At 37.9% G+C, this 20,659-nt stretch overlaps 1 protein-coding gene across 2 annotated transcripts in view; it reads right to left on the bottom strand.

Moving 5' to 3' along the window:
* The window catches only part of LOC150106581 (uncharacterized), a 267,472-nt gene that overhangs the window by 17,846 nt on the left and 228,967 nt on the right, over positions 1-20,659 (bottom strand). For both annotated transcript variants that reach the window (XM_090393206.1, XM_090393207.1), the window contains exon 3: positions 12,824-13,053. In XM_090393206.1, coding sequence (XP_090249332.1) covers positions 12,824-13,053 — 230 coding nt within the window. The remainder of the gene's footprint in view (positions 1-12,823; positions 13,054-20,659) is intronic.

The following is a 20,659-nucleotide window of genomic DNA, read 5'->3' as shown; positions in this document are numbered from 1 at the left end:
ATGGCCCAAGGCTATCACTAATTAAGCGGCATGCAGTGAAGAGAGACGGCTCAACAAGCCACCATCTAGTGGTCCCTAACCCTACCACTCGTATTTAATGTCTGAAATAATGTGGGTTCTACAGTCGATTTTCTTGAGTTTACGGGACGAAAAACCCGAGTTTCCGGGAGAAAAAACCCGCTTGCCCATGCCAGAAATTGACTAACTCAGGAACCGGTCCAAAAAATGCTAGGAAAAATTTCTTCTAGTCGCCGACTAGATTTGAAACCAAGAGGTCTTCCTTTGTGTGGTCAAGCGCTGTGGTGTGCAAACGCCACATCCACTGAGCTACACAGGCTCTTGATAGTGACTATGAAATGTATAATCAAATTAGCCAAGCAAATAAAAAAGGGTGATCATTATGGGTGATTTTAATTATGGCAATATAGACTGGAATGATGAGATAGCAACAAAAATGAGTTTCTTGAGTTTTTGAAGGACAACTACCTCAGACAGTATGTAACAGAGGGCACGCGAGGATTGAGAGTCTTGGATTTCATCATCTCATCAGAGGATGTAATTATAAATGAGGTGTCCAATCAATCACCAATTGGTGAGAATGACCATGAGGTGATTACCTGGGTGGTTGCCAGCAGTGTGAGGAACTCTGTGAGAAAAGGGTATATGTGGAACTACAAGGGAAGGGGGGGGGGATTATGAAGAGCTCATGAGACAGCTTGTGGCTATAGCATGGAATGAGGAGTTAGCTGGAAAAGAGATCAATGCAGCTTGGGGGATTTTCAAGAACTATCTTGTAGAAGCAATGTCTAAATGTATTCCAATGTCAGAAAGTTAAATAGGGTAGGTGTGAAATGGACGAATAAAGAAATTAAGCATGCAATACAGAGAAAAAGGGCATTATGGAGGCAGCATGAGAGAAGTGGTAATAACCAATACCATGATGATTACAAAGACCAGGCAAGGCGGGTGACTTGGTGACGTATGAGTAACAGTTAGTTAATGATGAAAATAATAAATTTAGTTTAATCCTTTATCCAAGTGTGAGCAAACAAAGTTTGCGCTTGAAAGTATCTTCAGGACTGAGGTAAGGTGGAACACACCAGGGCAACACGAGTTGCCCTGGTGTGTACCACCTTACCTCAGTCCTGAAGATACTTTCAGGCGCAAACTTTGTTTGCTCACACTTGGATAAAGGATTAAACTAAATTTATTATATTCTAACCAAGTGAAAAATAAACTTTCAACATCTTTCTCTAAATCCAGAGTAATTTATTAAAAATGGGTGGCACACCATTTGGCAACTTCTATAGGTAGAGATGACCTGCGAATGCTTCTGCCTGGTATCTCAGCTTGGGCCTGGCTCCCACTGAAGAGACCTCAATAAAGGTCGAAACTAGTCTGGGTAGTGGCCCTTCCCTTAATGCATAACATTAGACATATCCGCAAGGAGATGTGTTTTGCATTATAGGAGATACTGAGACAGGAGCCTTGGTAGCTTGCTCCACCTTTGCAACGAGTTGCCCTGGTGTGTACCACCTTACCTCAGTCCTGAAGATACTTTCAGGCGCAAACTTTGTTTGCTCACACTTGGATAAAGGATTAAACTAAATTTATTATAAAGTTAGTTAATGAAGCGAAAAAGAATCCTAAGGAGTTCTTTCGATATGTAGCCAGCAAAAAAAAAAAAAAAAAAAAAGAATGATTATGGAAGGATGACATTGACTGGGGAAAATGGTATATAGACAGCTGTTGTAGTGGCTTAATGAGCAATTCATAAAGGTCTCTTTCAATCTTGTGAATGTGACTTCATGGAGGGAAGGAGAGCAATTGATGATGTGGAGGAGAGACTGATGGTAAGTGAGCAAGAGGTGTATTAGGAGTTGAGCAAACTAGATGTTAATAAGGCTGTAGGACTTGATAATATATCACCATGTATTCTGAAGGGAGTTGACACCTGCCTTGACATATTTTTTTAATTAGAGTCTTGCAATGGGTCAAGTTCCTAAGGAGTGGAGGGAGGGCAAGATTGTGGTGCTTCATAGGGGAGGTGATAGAACTCAAGCATCAAATTATAGGCCTATCTATATGTCAGGTGTTGTGGTTAAGTTGTTTGGAGAAGCACATGTGAGAACTAGGATCCAGAATTGGGTTGACAACAATGGTATTATCTTTGATGGACAGCATGGATTTGCTAAAGGGAGGTCATGTTTTAGTAATCAACTTACTTATTATAATAAGGTGGCTGTTTCCTTGGACAGAGGAGAGGGATACACAGCAATATACTTAGATTTCACAAAGGCTTTTGATAGATTACTGTATGATAAGTTGATAGTCAAACTAAAGCGGATGGGGTTGGATATTAGATTAGTGCATTGGATTAGAGACTAGCTATCTGATAGGTATCAGCAAGTTGTGTATGGGGGAGCAATATCTAGGAAAAGCAAAGTCACTAGTGGTGTGCCTCAGGGGTCTGCTTTAGGGCCACTACGGTTTAACTTGTATATTATTGATATTGGCAAAGCTTTGAATGGAGATATTCAGTTGTTTTCAGATGATGCAAAGTTGGAACGAATCATGAAGAGTAGGGAAGATGTTGTGGCCTTACAAGAAGACTTGAATAAATTCAGTGATTGGGCATGGAAATGGGGATACGAGTTCAATGTTGCAAAATGTAAGGTTTTAAAATTTCAGAAACAAAGATGCAATGCAGAATTTATGCTTGGTGAGGATATATTGTCGGAGGTGGAGGAAATAAGAGATCTTGAGGTGATGATAGTGGATAAGGATCTGAAATTAGGGGGACACATTGCCAAAACTTGTGAAGACAACACAAAGACTTCTGGGAATAATGCAGAAGACACTGACTTGTAGAGGTAGGGAGATTCTTGTTCCAATGTATAAGGGTTTGATTAAGCCACACATGGACTATTGTGCAAAGATTTGGTCACCTGGTTTTCAAAAGGATGAAGAGATGTTGGAAAGGTTCAGAGGCAACCGACTAAGGTAGTTTCTGACCTCTGAAATCGAATATGAGGAAAGATTGAGAAGATGCAATTTACAGATTCATTTTAGAAATTATGGACTTGACAACCGTGTTATAAATAACTATTTTAATTTCCCGACGTTTCGACCTTCATATGAAGGTCATCATCTGGAGTATATACAACACTGTCAAATTCTCCATGCTTGCTATGCTTGCTGCACAAGCTCATTAATTGAGAAAGAAAGATTTGTTAAAAATAAATATTTATTAACAAATATTTATTTGTTAATAAATGCATGCATTTATAAGCATTCCATTTAGCCTTTATTTTTGTAGACAGAAGATATTTAAAGCTTGCGCGGCAATAATTGAGCTTAACATTGTGTATCGAAGGCTGACACTAGTCAAGCTACCTTGGCTTGCTCGGTTGTGGGAGCATTCAGGTCATTGCTTCAGCACTGTGATTTCATGCGTGCATAGCCATTTCTGTTCCCTCCATGTCATCTGACCCTGTTGCTTAAACACGGGCCATACGCAGTCAAAGTAGCTCTAGCCAGTGAGCTTCAGCCAGCCTTTACACGTGTGCATGTTGCTTGGGAAAATTAAGTTACAACCAACTTTTTATGATGATGTTATTGACCAATTCATAAAGAAGAACTGTAGGGTAGAATTTGTATTCAAGTAGCTAAATTGAAAAAGATAGAATATCATTTGTAAAATAAATGTTGTAATGTACATAAATTTCTAAATACAGGTAACCCTCGTATAATGCAGTACTTATACAATGCAGTTTCGATATAATGCAGCCTAAAATTGTAGTAACCCTTATTGAATGCAATACTTATACAACACGGTTCTGATAAAAATACGGTCTACAATTTGTAGTAACCCTATATCTTTTCATATGTTTTTCACCGAGCGACTTAAAAATCAGATTTTATCTTCGTTAAATTTGTGTCTGCCTGAATCCCACATGTAATTCTAAGTAGTGAATTTATATTAGGGGAAATACCCTTTAGCATGCATGTACCTCAATTATTTACCGTATAAAATGTTTAGTGTTTAAAATTGTCCTCGTTTCTGCCAGGAAAGTGCATTAAAAATCATAAGTGTGTTCATCTCAAGCTGAGCACTTTATTTTATGGTGAGTTACATACAATATGTAATGCTTGCTTTTTTGTGTAAAAAATTATTTTTATAGTAATGGCCACAAACTGCAACGAAAGGGAAAAACAACATTGAAAACAAAATTAATTTCTCTCGAAGAAAAATATTCAAAATCTTGGATCGGTTGAAAAATGGAGAAAAACCAGGAGTTTTTGCAGGGACTTTGAATTTAAATGAATCAACAATTCGAACAATCAAACAAAATGAACATAAAATCCAAGAAAGTGTTTATTGCTGGGTCAATGATAAGTGCAAAGCGCGTTGCTCGTGTATGCGATATTCTAATGGAAAAATGGAGAAATCTCTAATGATTTTGATAGAAATCATTATAGGAATTCCATCCATAGGAATTTTCTTTTGAAGATTGCACTTCAAAAGAAAATTCGTATGGATGGAAATCTTATTAAACAAAAAACTCTCAAAGTTTATAAACATTTATAGGGCAGACCAGGCAAAGGCATAGCTAGGGAGGGGCAGAGGGGGCAATCTGCCCTGGGCAGCACTTTGAACCTTTTTGAACCTTTGCAGTTAATTCTAAAATACAGTCTCGAGAACTCATTTCCAAATATTGTAATACTACTGCGAATTTTCCTCACAATTGCTGTAAGTGTTGCTAGTTGTGAGAGTAGTTTTACTAAATAAAATAGATTAAGAATTACCTACATTATTTTGAAATATACTTCGCCAATGTCATCGACGATTTTGCTAACAGAAAAGCAAGAAAACTAACATTTTAGAATGTTGAAATTAAAGTTTTACTTCAAAAATAAACATAGTATTTTAATTTATTTCCCTATATGTTGTTTTGACTTTTTGTAGTATTTTTGATGTGTATTGAGAGGGATGGCAAAAGCTCTAGCTACACCACTGAGACCAGGTGTTCAATGCGGATGAATCTGGGTTATATTGGAAAAAAGTCTAAAAATGCACCTATATTTCGAAAAATGAAAGATCAACTCCTGGATTCAAAGTTTCCAAAATTAGAATTACTCTACAGTTTGTAGTAATGTATCAGGTGATTACATGACAAAACCAGTGTTTATTAACCAGTCCTCAAATCCTCATGCTACGAAAGATTAAAATATGCACTATTTTATTTTGCCTAAAACATTTATGCATTATGTGCAATGAAGTTTAACTTACATGAATTACCCGAATTAAATAAATATATATTTTTTGTTGGATATGTCATTGTTGTTTATATAATTAAAAAAAAAAAAAAACGATTTAAAAACATAACTCTACTTTTTCTATGTGATCTGAGACTCGCATAACGTGATTTACATTATGTGGCATTTCTGCGGAACCTAACATCCGCATTATACGAGGGTCCTGTACATAGTTTTAAATGGTCAGTAATTCATTATTCCGCTAATCAGACTTCAATCACACCTCTCATTCGCTGAATTTCAAGACCAGCATTCATCCCTGATATACAAGGACAAGCTGAGTTACATTTCACACAGTAAGCTAAAGAAACAATGATTTGATCACCTGATTCTACTGGCATGACCTCTAATGAAAAAAATAATAATAAAAAAAATAAAAAACAAAATTACAAATTTATTAATTATTTAGAAACTACATCAAAGCTAAATTCTATTTAAGATAACATGAGAGAAACATTCTTTCTTATAGATAGTTTTCTTACAGTAACAATGATGTCCTATTTTAACATTACAATTGTTATATTACATTTAGGATTCTGGATTATCTACAGGCCTGTTTATAGTTAACTCTTAGTGAAAAAGGTTCCATGGGTAGAATATGTATACCTTCCATATGCTTGGGATTTTTAGACCATCATTATTGTTCAGTTGGTGTGGTTGATGAGAATCTCATAGGCTTCCTTAAATTTGCGTTCATACCATGTTTTGGTATGATGTAAACAACTGGTGTTTTTCCAGTCAATTCTATGTAAAGTGTTCAGGGCATGATCAGAAAGGCCAGCTTCACCATAGTTATTATATTTAATGTGTCGTTTATGTTTCTGTTGTCTAATAGGAATTGTGTGTCCTCTTTCCCCTATATATGGTAGATTACAGGTGCAATAAATACGGTATTCTCCAGGATGGACCAGCAGAGGGAGTGGGTCTTTGGATGAGCTGAGTAAGCTTTTTAATTTTGTAGGAGGTTTAAAGGTGGCTTTCAGGTTGTATTTCTGTAGTATTCTGTTTATTTTATCTGATGTACCTTTAATGTAATTACTTTTCTAAAAAATGGTTACAGCCAAAACATATTAACAAAATTCTCTACAAGATCTCAATAAAAAACAAAGATAAACCAGACTACAATAAAACTATAACCATTCCTTACATTAAAGGGACATCAAATAAAAAAATGAAGAAAAAGCATTTTTTCTGTAGAACCTTTCCATCATAGCCAAGTGAAAACACTTCCATCAACTTATCTCTAATCCAGAGAATTTTAATAATAAGGTGTGACACCTTTTGGCAACTCATATATGGAAATATGACTTCTCCATTACTTCCACCTTAGGTGTGTTTTGCATTATGGAATACTAAGGCAAGTGATGAGAAGTTATACCACTTTTGCCACGAGTTGCCCCAGACCTGAAAATACTTCAGGCGCAAACTTTGTTTGCTCACACTTGGATAAAGGATTAAACCAAATATATAATTGGTACTCAGTGAGTCTATTTGCCGATGCATACTATTTCATTCCCCTGGTCTATAGCAGCACCCAACTGTATATTTTGTTCTGCTAACCTCAATCTCACACCAGATAGGCTCAAATTTGCTATTTTTGCTATATTTGCTATCCTGCAGTTGAACTTCTATTTTCTTGGGCTGCAGTTCATCAGCTATCATCAATAACACTCCTCCCCCATTCTTTTCTATCTATCTTTCCTGAACACACTATACCCTTCACATTCTATCCCACTAACTATATCATCTTCTGTTAGCCATGTGTCACTAATGCCAATAATCTTTGGCCAGGATGAGCCAACCAAGGCCAAAAATTCCTCCTGCTTGTTCCTAATACTCTAGGCATTAATGTATATAAAATGAAAAAGCCTCCTAGTCCCATCCCTATTTTGACACCTTATACTAACTATCCCATTCTGGTTTGTTACCCTTGGTACTAACGCCGGCATATTATACACATTCTTACACTAAACTGTCTCACTGATGTGTTCATATCCACTCAACAGCTTCCCCCCACCTAAAAGGAACAATTTTTCCAGTCTCTGAACACCAAATCCATTCAGATGCAACCCATCCTTTTTGTATAAATCCTTTCTCTGGTCAAACTCACTCCATGCAAACCAGAAATTCTACACCACCCCTCCTGCATAATGTATGCATAGTCATTCTCTATTATGGCCCTCCTTCTCAACTCTACTCTGTTATACTGAGGCAACAGACTCACTATCTTAACACATTCACTCTTTTCTTTTGCCACTTCCAGCAATTTCTTCAACTCCTCTCTCATATCATAGTTTTCTCCTTTTAAATCATTCGTTCCAGCTACTACAATCATTTCTTTTACCCTATGCTTCTGTGCTCTAATAGCCTCAATTACATCATTAATCTTCGTATCAGGAAAGCATGACTTTGTCAAACTCTAATCGATCACATTAATGATTGAATTTATATGGAGTAAAAAAGAAATGAGCCAAATCCCCTACTCTAACAGTCTACAAGGCAGCATTTTCAAACCAATTTTAAGTTGTTAATCTGAGAGTTGAGTTAGAAATAAAGCACTTGAGTTAGGTTGAGTTAGGTTAGAAATAAAGCAAGAGTCAAGACCACAGATTGAGATTTCTGAGAAAAATTAAGGAAGTGAACAGATGACACCAATGGCAGAATCATATTAAAAATGAAGATATCATGAAGGAACTTTTATTAGAATTCAAATTCACTTCTTCACATGTTTACTTCTCATCCAAAGCATCGATCACCCTGTTCATTCCCCTCTCCTGGAAAAACAGACCTTCTGTATCATTGCATTCACCACACCTTTAATAATGGAATCTCTCTCTCCATACAGTGCGATGCCGCTCTGTAATCATTCACCACCTCTTCATTTCCACTATCACACATTTTGTTCTTTTGAAACCTTCTGTTCGTATTCACCAAATGTATAATCTCATTTTGCATATTCCTCATCTTGTTTCTTATCTCAGTCATCTTATTCTTCAACTCTTGCATTACTGCAATCATCATCTATTTTGTGTTGACAATCATACTTGCTTTTGCTTTGTCCGTCATGCTCTTTTCCATTCCTGCAGTCATGTTTACTATTTTTATTTTATTTAAAATATATTTATCATGTAATATATGAAGTGCCTCTGTAACTTGGTGTAGACAAAGCTGTTTAGTTTGAAAGACCTTGGTTCCACTCCCTTGTGAGGTACAAAGAACCTTTATTAGGACCTTTCAAAGTGAAGGTGAGTTAGCTGATTTTACGAGTATATGGAAGCGGCAGGCTTTTAATTCCCCCCAAAAATCTAGTTTCCATCTAGCAAAACAGACAAATTACTGAGAAGAACACATGTGATATACAGCCATAATTCACAAATATACAGCCATAGTACACGTAGTATACAAATAGGATTAATCACTCTATCTTAAGCAGTATCAGGTTTCTAAGATGCTAGGTTACTTGGTCTTGATAGGCCATTCAACCTAAAACAAAAGTAAAGTTCAGATGAAATATATTGTATATTATATTATGATACAATATATAATAACATTACATTATATAATATTTATATAATTGTCCAGTGAGAGGTTGGAAGTACAAAATCAGGTGAACTAAATGTATTGGGGTGGAGGGGGATGCAGCCAAGTGTGGGTTCAGCCTCTCCTCAGAAAAATGAGTGTGTGTGTGTGTGTGTATAGAGAAATGATTATGCAATAGAGAATGCAAGTTTGCAGTTTCAAATCTAAATGAGTTGGCAATGACATTACACAAGGATGACTGTGGATCCAAGGGGAATGTTAAAATGTAAATACAGGAATGACAGAAGTATCCAAAATAAAGGAGAGGAGTTTTTGACACTGGTCAGCTCGATTTGGCCAAAAATTATAGGTAAGTAATAGTGAGACCTGGTTAGCATAAAACGATAGAGTTACAGGCATAGAATGTAAAGGATATTGCATTTTCAGGGAGGATAGAGGGTATGGGAGAGGAGGTGGGGATATTGCTGATGATGGCTAAGAAATTAGAAGTTAAAGAGGATTTTAGGCCTGGTGGTGGTGGGGGGTGGGATGGTTCATTTGATTCTATCTGGTGTGAAATAGAGACCAACAGAATAAAGTATATTGTGGTTTCTGCTATAGACAAGAAGGTGATGATGGTGATTTATGGCTTTAATGGCACAAATATAGCAAAGGTCATACTGTATCATATCAAAGGTTATAGCAGTACACAAGTAAGATTCAAACCCATGGTCTGTTGGTTGCAGAGTGGGTATGCAAACCACTCAGCTAATCAGTCTAGACAAGGAGGTCCACAGGAAGATATGCCAAGCATCAGCAGACTGGCACAATGAATGCAGACCGAGCAATTATCATGAGAGACTTCAACTATGGAAACACATTGGAGGGAGGAAAGGGAGCATAGCAGAATGTACCCATAATCTGTTGTAGACACTGCCTGTAATCATGGAGAGTGACAGGTAGTCTTCTTCTGGGAGGTTGCTAAACATGTGGAATTCTCTGTCAGGAAAGGATTTATGTTAAACTATAAAACTGGTAATTATGACAGTAGGAGGCCTTTTGAGCCGTGTTATGATTTGAGAAGCTAAAAGGACTGACAATCCTTGTCGAAAAGGAATGTCAATTCTGCATGGAAAGTGGTCAGGGATTGTTACAGAGAAGCAGTATCAGACTGTACACCCAAATTCAGGAAGATAAATCAAGTAGAGATTAAGTAGATGAGTAGAGATATAAAGCAAGAGCTGAAAAAAAAAACCCATTGTGAATGGAATATAAATAACAAGGTGATCAGCTTATTATGAGCAGCACAAAGGGCAAGCAATAAGGGTGAAAAAGGTCAAATCTGATTATGAAAGAAAATTTCTAAGCAGTCCAAATTAAATATAAAGAAGTTTTTTCATCATATAAGAGGTGGAATGATTATGGAAGGATGACTAACCAATGGTGATAACAGAAAGATGACCAAAACAAACAAACAAAAAAAAAGTTGCTGAATGATCACTTTACACAGATATATCATCCAGGTGAAGATTTTGCAGTTGCTGATGTGACAGAGACTGATACCAGAATTGAGACAAATGAACAGGAGATGCTCAGCAATTTTGAAAAATATCAATATGAATACAGCAGTTAGTGGGACTGGATAGCATGTTGGCCCACATGAATGTGCAAGAGATTTGGCAGTGCCACTGATAAAATTTTCAATCTAAGTCTAAGTGCTGGTGAGGAAACTAGGGAGTGGAAAAAGAGTAAGATAGTTCCATTACATAAAGGTGGCTCCAAGACAGAAGTATCAAATTACAAACCAATCAATATCTCATTAGTGGTATCTTTGCATGGAGGGTGGTTGAACCTTGGAATGCACTGCCTGAGAGAGTGGTTGGAGCAGGAACGGTCAATGGGTTTAAGGAGTGGTATGATAAACTTTGTGTTTCCTAAAAATGAGCTCTGACGATGAGCCTTATGACTTCATGGAGGCCTGGATAATAATAATAATAATATTGCATGGAATACTATTGCATAGAATAAATATTGCATGGAATAAATATATTAAAAGCCAATCATTATGGGTAACTTAAATTATCTGAACAGTGATTGGCTGGCAGAGAAAATTCATAAGAATGAAAGAGAATTTATTGAGCTGTTGTGAGATAACTTTATCAAGCAGCATGTAAAAGAAGCAACTTCAGACCAGTGGGTGTCAGATTTGATGATAGCATCAAAAAGGTTCTCAGTCAAGGATATGACCATTTTATCACCAGTTGGTAACAGTGATCATGCTACACTGACCTGGGAAAAAGCTAAGTGTATAGATGTTCCAATTAGGTCACATGCTGAACTACAAAGCTGAAAAGTATGCTAGACTTAGAAGAATAGTATGTTCAGTCCCATGGCATCAGTTACTGTATGGAAAGAATTTGGCAATAGGGGACAGTGTCTTTATCAGCACATAGGGTAAAGAAATGTTCAGCTGAACTGGCTAGGGCCCTAACGTGTTTGCATAATTTTAGTCTCAGTTTAAGAGAGATCCACAGGAATTCAGAAAAGATCCTACAGGAATAGAAAGAATGTATGATAAAACCACTGCACAAGACTTATGCATCTAATTATTAACTTATCAGTATCTCTGGAGTGGTTGTGATGATTTTAGAGAAGTTAGTATAAACTCATATACAGAAATAGTTTGACAGATAAACTATACTTTTCAAGGAACAGCATGAATTTACCAAAGGGAAGTTATGACTGATCAGGTTGCTCTCTTTTTTTTTTACAATAATGTTATTGACTGAGTTGGATAAAGGGAATGGATACACTACAGTACTGTTAGACTTTGCTAAGGCATTTGATAGGATACCACAGGAAAGGTTGTTGCATAAAATGGAGAATATGGGATTGGAATATAAACTATGACTTGAAAAAGTAGGAAAGGTATCAAAAAGTGCTATGTTGGGGGAGGTGAGGCAGATGAATCTATCAGATTTAAGGTGATCGATCAGTGTTGTGATCGAGGGTTCAGTCCTTGGACTATTGTTGTTCAATTTATATATTAATGATATTAGGTAGGACCCCACAGGAGTTGTTCAATTGTTTTCTGATGATGTAAAGATAGACAGGGTAATCAGGAATGCTACTGATATATAGCAATTACAGATGATTTGAATAGTCTGGAAGTGTGGGAAACGATAATGGTTATCAGTTCAATGTTAGTAAGTGTAAAGTTGTACACTTTGGGATGATGTATTATCTAACAGGATATTATATTGGTGGGATTATGCATGTAGTAACTGATGAGGCTACAGGTCTTGGAGTTCAAGGGTCACATGGAAAATTTGCAAATTCAACTCGGAGGATAATTGCAGTGTTGAACTGGACATTGATATATAAGGATATGGAAATCATTTTGCTTCTTTACAAGGCCTTGATATGATTTGATATATCTGGGGTCCTATGCATAGATTTGGCCTCCTCAGTTTAGATGTGATAAAGAAGCTGCAGAAATGCAATGCTGAAAAGAAGAGTTATAGTTATAGAGGTGACATCCAGATTATAGACTGTAGATTATGAGAGCAGATTGAAAATATGTGGACTGTAGACAATGGTAGTAAGGATAATGAAAGGTGAAATAATATGTCTATAAACTTCTGAAAGGGTGTTATTGGACATCAGTTAATAAAAATTTTCATTATATGGAAGGCAGTAAGAGGACCAGGAACATCCGTGGAAGTTAAGTATGTAGTCTAGAAGGGATAAGAGCTAGATTTTTTCTCTCACAAGCAGTGAGTGAATGGAACAGTTTGTATGTTGACGTGGTGAGTGCATCTGATGTGAATGAGTTTAATAGAGGGTATGACAGCTAATGTGGCTTATGTATGACCTCCCTCAGTAAGGCTTTTGACTCTCTGGAGATCTGATAATAATAATAATAATAATAATAATAATAGGATATGTGTATTTTTTTTATAATATTTAAAAATAGGAAGTTTACCTGAAAATTAAAATACAGTGCCTTCTTTCTGTTGATAGTGCACTTGATTTTGCCATTCTTAACAGCTCTTTCTAAATGATCAGTGTCTTTTATGGGTGTGTCCTTCACTGGTAACATTAAATAAGACATCAAAGAACCACCATAGCCATTCAGAATTATCACAGCAGTTATCAGCCATCCAAAAAGTATAAATCTTGCTACGTTTCTGTTATAAAGGTCAGAAGGTGAACCTTGGTATTTAAAAATAAAATAAAAAAAAACATAAACAAATAAATAAACATAAATAAAATAATTTAGATATACAAGTTTGATAACATTGTTATCTCTAACTGAATTAGATAATAATTGCATATTATCTAATTTCTTTAATTGTTATTATTAACACTCAGCCTCCACAGAGTAAAGGGACTCATCATGGGGAGGTCTATACTCTCTCATGAAAAAAGATCATTGAACCATGCCTTAAACCTATCACAGTTCCAGCAATAACCACACTTTCAAACAATGCATTCCACTTGCCAATCAGAGCACGTGGCGGTGAATTTGAGCTGTGCAGAAGAAAGTGATTTTTAATCGGTGAATAGTCCGCTTTTTCCCCCGTTTTTCTACGTTTTTGAGTGCTAAATTGTTTCTCTGAATACGAGTGTACTTCAGTGGTTGTTTTTTGGAAGTTAGTTGCTGTCGCGATACCATATATGTTGGTACCGTCGGAATCGAACGCGTAACGGTGGAAGACAAAATGAAGCTAAGTTACTGTATTTAGTTATATTTAATTTTATTTAATTATATTTAGTACTTAAATGTTCTGATGTTTGTACTTTTTTCCCCTCGTATTTATTAATTGAATAATTATTAAAGATTATGCTACTCGGCAGTAAGGAATGATGGTGGATTCAGCAGCAGTCGCAAGTGGCGTAACGCCAAGTCCTCCGCCATTTAAGAACTCAATTATTAGCAATATCATAAGGGACTTTGTGGCATGCAGTACTTGCGGCATGTATGCTTCTCGGGAATTACATATGTGGCTTGTTAAAGAGAGTGGAGAGCGTATGTGCGCAAAATGCAGGCAGTTGGAGGAAATAAGTACATTAGATATATCGATATCCGACTTTGTTGCTCCAGGAACGGAGAATGAATGTAGGAAGACAAGTAGTATGATAGGAGAGAATGAGAAAATAGTTGATAGTGTGGAAGGTGTGAGTGACTGTGGAAGTTTAGGAGATGGTTTTGTTTGGGAGAGTGAATTTAGATTAAGAGTGACTGACCTGCAGAGGGAGATAAATGAGTTGAAAGAGGAGGTGGAATGTCTAGTGAATGAGAGCAGAAGTATGAAAGATAAGATTAGGAGAATGGAAGAGATAAATGCAAGGCGAATCAGAGTAGGAGAGAGAGAGAATTTAAGGAGTATGAGTGAGAGGTATGGGGGTGCTAGAAGAGGAGAGAATGGAAACAGTAGAAGAGAGGGAATGAGAGAGAGGTATGGGAATGCAAGCAGACGAGAGGATGGAAACAGTAGGAGAGACGGAATGAGAGAGAGATATGGAAGTGCTAGAAGAGGAGAGAATGGAAACGGTAGGAGAGATGGAATGAGAGAGAGGTATGGGAATGCTAGAAGACGAGCGGATGGAAACAGTAGTAGGAGAGACAGAATGAGAGAGGGATATGGAAGTGCTAGAAGTGGAGAAAATGGAAACAGTAGGAGAGAGGTAATGAGAGAGATGTATGGGAGTGCTAGAAGAGGAGAGAATGGAAACAGTAGAAGAGAGAGGTATGGGAATGAAAGAAGAGGAGAGAATGGAAACAATAGGAGCGAGGGAATGGTAAGAGGTATAATGTATGGCGACTCAATGATCCGTGGTGTTCAAGATAGGATGCGTGAGGAGTGTTTGCCAGGAGGAACAATAGAAAGGGTGGCTATGGCAATTAAGAGAGGTGAAAGGGTGGATGAGATGATTGTGATGGTAGGAACGAATGACTTGAGTGGTAATGTAAGTCGGGCAGCGAGAGATATGAGATTTTTGCTTGAGAATGTATGGAAGAAGACAGAGAGAGGAAAAATAGTGTGCGTGTTGCCTAGGTATGATAATGATGAGCTGAGCAGAAGAGCAGTGATATTGAATGGCATAATAGCGAGAATGTGTGACAAGAGAGGACTGGTATATGTGGATGCTTGGAGTGCGTTTGAGGAAAGAGAGGAGTTGTATGCGAGACACCGTTTACATTTGAATGAGGAAGGACGTAGGCATATGGAGAGATTGCTGTTCTGAACGAGCCAGTGTGTCCCAGGGAGTATGATAGCAGGGGTGGCCTCTTGTGGGAATGGATACTTGGGAGAAGGGAGACAATGTCAGGTAACACTGAGCCCAGTGGAGTCTAGAAGGGATAATGCTGGGTATAGAAACAATGGCATTTATATGCTGTATACTAATGCCAGGAGTATCCGGAATAAGGGAGAGGAATTGGTGGCGCAGATAGCATCAGCCTGGCCAAAAATTATTGCGATGACTGAGACGTGGTTGACAGAAGGGGAAATAAAAACAGGAATAGAAGTCGCTGGGTATAGCATTTTTCGCCAGGATAGGAGGGGAAAGCGAGGTGGTGGGGTGCTGCTTATGATAAGTGATGACCTATGTCCTCTAAGAGTGGAGAATTTGGAAGGAAGTGAGACAAATGATTTTGAGAGCGTATGGTGTGAGGTAGAGGTAGGCAAGACAGGATATTTAGTGGGGTGTTGCTACAGACCCAGTAGCACAGAGGATGGGGACCAGGAGATGTTTAGACAGCTAAGTTTGGCAAGTGCAAGAAGAATGATTGTTATGGGAGATTTTAACTTCAGTAGTATAAATTGGAGAGAGGAAGATGCATGTAACAATAGGGGAATGGAATTTCTAGAATTCTTGAGGGACAAATGTCTTAGGCAACATGTAACAGAGGGAACAAGAGGTTCAAAAATTTTGGATTTGGTTATAGCATCAGAAGAGTTGATAATAACTGAGTTGACGTCTCTCCCACCAGTTGGAGAGAGTTACCATATGGTGTTGACTTGGAAAATGAATAGACATGCAGGAGTATCAAAGAGACGGGAACTTATGTGGAATTATAAGGCAGGTGATTATAATAGTCTTAGACGTCAACTTCGGGAAGTTTCATGGAGGGAGGAATTGGAAGGCCGGGATATCACCAGTGCATGGGAAATTGTGAAAGAATATTTGTTATCAGCAATGGTAAGTTGTATACCACGAGTGAAGAAGAGGGCGCAATTTGGAGTAAAGTGGACGACAAACAATATTAAACAGGAATTGCATGCGAAAAAGAGGCTATGGAAGAGATATAAGGAGACAGGTGAAGAGATGCATGAAGAATATAAGACACAGGCCAGAAGAGTGACTAGTGTGGTAAGGAAAGCGAAACTGGAATATGAGAGGAGATTGGCCCTAAGATCCAAAGAAAATCCTAGGGAATTTTTTAGCTATGTGGCCAGTAGGAGGAGAAATGACTGTGGAAGAATGATATTGTGGGATAAAAATGGGAATAGAGTGACTGATGCAGAGGACATAGTGGAATTGTTCAATGAACACTTTATTGGAGTATTTCATCCTAGAGGAGTCAGTTTTAATGCTAGAGGGATAGGACTGGTACGAGGTCTGGAGGTACAGGAGGAGAGTGTGTTTCAGATACTGAGTACTCTGGATGTCAGTAAAGCTGTGGGACTGGATGGTATTTCGCCACGAGTTTTGAGAGAATGTGCTAGGGAATTGACAATACCCTTAACGTGGCTTTTCAATGAAAGTCTGGCTTTGGCACAGGTGCCCAGGGAATGGAAGGAAGTTAAGATAGTGCCATTGCATAAGGGTGGTAACAGACTGGAAGTGTCTAATTATAGGCCAGTCTGTGTGTCATCAGTAGTTGTTAAGATCTTGGAGAAAGTAGTGAGGGACCGTGTACAGCATTGGGCAGATGAGGGTAACGTTATCTGTGAGAATCAACATGGATTTGTGAAAGGACGCTCTTGTTTTAGCAATATGCTAGCCTTTTATAATAAAGTTACAAGAGCATTAGATGAGGGAAAGGCATATACTGCAATTTTCTTAGACTTGGCAAAGGCATTTGACAGGGTGCCACATGATAAGCTGATATTTAAGTTGCAGCACATGGGTCTGGATGTCAGATTGGTCAACTGGATTCAGGATTGGCTGTCTGATAGGTATCAGAGAGTTGTGTATGGTGGAGCAGTTTCCAGGAGGCAGAGGGTTACAAGTGGGGTCCCACAGGGCTCAGTATTAGGACCTATATTGTTTAACCTTTATATCAATGACATAGCCAGTGGATTGCAGGGGGATATTCAGTTGTTTGCGGATGATGCGAAGCTGGGAAGGATTATTAGTAATGGTGCAGATGTGGTAGCCCTGCAAGAGGATTTAAATAAGCTAGATAGATGGGCAAATGAATGGGGGTATCGGTTTAATGCAGCAAAATGTAAGGTCTTGAGGTTTGGGAAACATCGATGGGATGCTGCATACTCTATGGGAGGAGTTATACTGGAGGAAGTAGGGGAGACAAGAGATCTGGGGTTGATGATTGGTAGAAACCTGAAGTTTAGGGGACATATTGCAAAGGTGGTGAAGGTAACACAGAGGATTGCTGCTATTTTGAGAAGGACACTGACCTGCAGAGATAAGAGGGTTATCATTCCGTTGTATAAGTCTCTGATCAGACCACACTTGGACTATTGTTCTCAGATTTGGTCCCCAGGATTTGAAGGGGATAAATTAACTGTGGAAAGGATACAAAGACAGATGACAAAGATGGTTTCAGGACTGTACAAGGATAGTTATGAAGATCGGCTGAGAGAATGTGGACTGCAGAGTTTGGTGGATAGAAGAAGGAGAGGTGATATGATTGAGACTTTTAAACTGTTGAGAGGTGGTTACAGGGTTGACACTGGGGAGTTCTTTCGCTTGGTTGATCAGCGGGAAGGAGTGATGAGAAGAGGCCATCCCTGGAAATTACGTAAGGAAACTGTGAGCAAGAGGGTAAGGAGTGGTTTCTTTGTGTGGAGGGTGGTTGAGCCGTGGAATGCATTGCCTGATGGAGTGGTGGGAGCGAGAACGGTCAGTGAGTTTAAAGAGTGTATGATAAACTTTGTGTTTCTCAGGGGGGGGACCTCCCCTCGATGAGTCTTGACAGACTATGTCTTAGGAAGGACCTCCCTCGATGAGTCTTTTGACTCCTTGGAGGCCTGAATAATAATAATAATAATAATAAAATTCTCCATGCAAAGAACCTGCTTCTCACTTCTCTGCTCACACCCTCCCTATATGGCTTCCAGAAATGGCCTCTAGTTCTATCCTTGCCTCCCTCTATGCTATGAAATATCTCCTCAACATTAATCTGGTAACAACCCCCCCTCTCCAACCTATATGTCTTGATCATATCCCCTCTTCTTTGATTCACAAGGCTCTGTAAGTTCAACTTTTGTAAGAAAGAGTTCTTTATGGAATGGAGGTCGGAGAAGGAACGAAGTTAAGTCGTTTTGAGAGCACACTAAGTTCTGCAGGACCTCCATTCCTAAAGACTTCTGTTGAAAAGGCAGCTGCACAGTTACCAAAACAAACTGCAAATCTACTTAGGATCGATGCCATCTTTACTATAAACAACAGTCATTGTACTACAGATAATCTATCTCCGACAGAAAGAAAAGCACTCCACCAGCTTTGTATGAACAATGACATTATTATCTTACCTGCTGATAAAAGGAATGCAACTGTAATCTTACACAAATCTGACTATTGTTCAAAGATTAACAACTTATTAAGTTCTGATGCCTATTCTATTCTATTCTAGAAAGTGATCCCACAAGAGAACTTCATAACTGTACAAACAATCTTCTGAAATCTGCTTCTGAACTTCCTAGACACACAAGACTATCTCTCTGCTCTCTCCATCCCCTCATTCCTCGTTTGTACGGCCTGCCTAAGATCCATAAGGCTGACACTCCTTTAAGACCTATTGTGGAAGGTATTGACTCACCTACATACAATCTGTCTAAATATCTTGCAGCTTCTTTAAAACATCTAGTTGACAATTCCTCCTCCTTCATCAAAAATTCTGAAGATTTCATCTCAAAAAAAAAAAATTTAAATCTCATAGACTGACAGAATGGTGAGTTTTGACATTGTGTCTCTTTTTACAAATATGAAGTTCTGACTCTTCTTAAGGACAAGGTTTCTAAGAAAATATTTGCTCTTCTTACTCACTGCATCAATTCTGGCTATTTCTGCTATGAAGATAAAATATATAAACAAACAAGCAGGTTAGCTATGGGCAGCCCTCTATCCCCAGTATTAGCTAACATTTTTTTAGAAGATTTTTTGAAGAGAGAGTTATTTCTATAGCTACTTTAAAACCTAAACTGTGGTTATGGTACATTGATGAGTCTTCCTTATCTGGGAACATGGTTTAGAGGACCTTCAAAACTTCCTAAACTATTTAAATAATCAACATCAGAACATTAAATTCACATCAGAACTAGAGATTAATGGCGTTCTCCCCTTCTTGGATCTAAAGATCAGTAGATTACCTGACTGTCTTAAATTTTCAATTTTTCGAAAAACCACCCACACTGATAGATATTTGCATGGCTCTTCTCATCACTTCCCTCCTCAGTAACTGGGCATCATCTACACCCTTGCCCATCAAGCAGGATGTCTCACTTCCACAGAAGAAGACCTTAAAACAGAGCTTAACTTCCTGAAAAACATCTTCTTAAATAATGGATATTCATCTCGTAACATCACTAAATGTTTGAGACCACGCCAACAACTTCGCCAAGAAGATGAATCCAACCCTATCACTCATATACGGTTACCATTTATCAGCTCTCTTACCCCAAAACTATCCAGGATTATGAAGAAATTCAACATAAAGACCGACTATACTACTCTGCCAAAACTTCGCTTTTCTGATTTGAACCAAAACCAAAACACAACCAACTGCATTTTCCTGGTGTTTATAAAGTTATGTGCGACTGTGGTCGACCTTATTTTGGCCAGACAGATAAATCTATTTCACTTCGTCTTGAGGAACACAGACGTGACATCTCCTACAGTAGAACACGAGTGAGTGCCCTTTCCAGTCATGTTCTCTTCTCCACAAACTCTAACCTTGAAGAACGGCCACACCAAGTTGATGGGGACCGCATAACCAATTTATATATATGCAAGGATGAATTTGAAAGACGAATTATAGAATCAAAAGAAATAGTTCTGGACCCTTCACACTTGAACAATCTAAGCTACAATTTATCTGATTCCCATACCACAATAATCCAATACTGGTGCTCTAAAATTAGCTGTCACACACATTCAACTCATGCCAACAGTAGCATGCGGTCACCTATTCAAATATGACTGTTACTATTCTGCTTCTTTTTTATTAAGCTGGAAAGTCCATGTTTTTTATCTTGTTATTTTTATAAGTCTTATGTTATTTCTTACTCACCTGAAGAAGTTGGAACACCGATGAAACTAGTCATGATTTCTTAAAGTTTTTTGTTTTATACTTTCTCAGGTTCTAGTCAGTTAAATTTTAATTTTATATATATATATATATATATATATATATATATATATATATATATATATAGAGAGAGAGAGAGAGAGAGAGAGAGAGAGAGAGAGAGAGAGAGGATCCTTATGAGAACACAAAAGGGAATCAGCTTCAAATGACATTTGAAAGCAGAGCAGAGATTATTTTTCTTTAAAGTTCTGGCAATTTTTTTAAGTGCCCTGGATATAGGGAATAGTAATGGTATTACTGTGTAGTCTTTATGTTGGG

This window comes from Typopeltis vanoorti, chromosome 5 (genome assembly GCF_054136105.1).
Source record: "Typopeltis vanoorti isolate ZY-2024b chromosome 5, IOZ_Tvanoo_1.0, whole genome shotgun sequence".
In the NCBI taxonomy this organism is placed as follows: Eukaryota; Metazoa; Arthropoda; class Arachnida; order Uropygi; family Thelyphonidae; genus Typopeltis; species Typopeltis vanoorti.
This window is presented reverse-complemented; position numbering and strand designations above follow the sequence as displayed.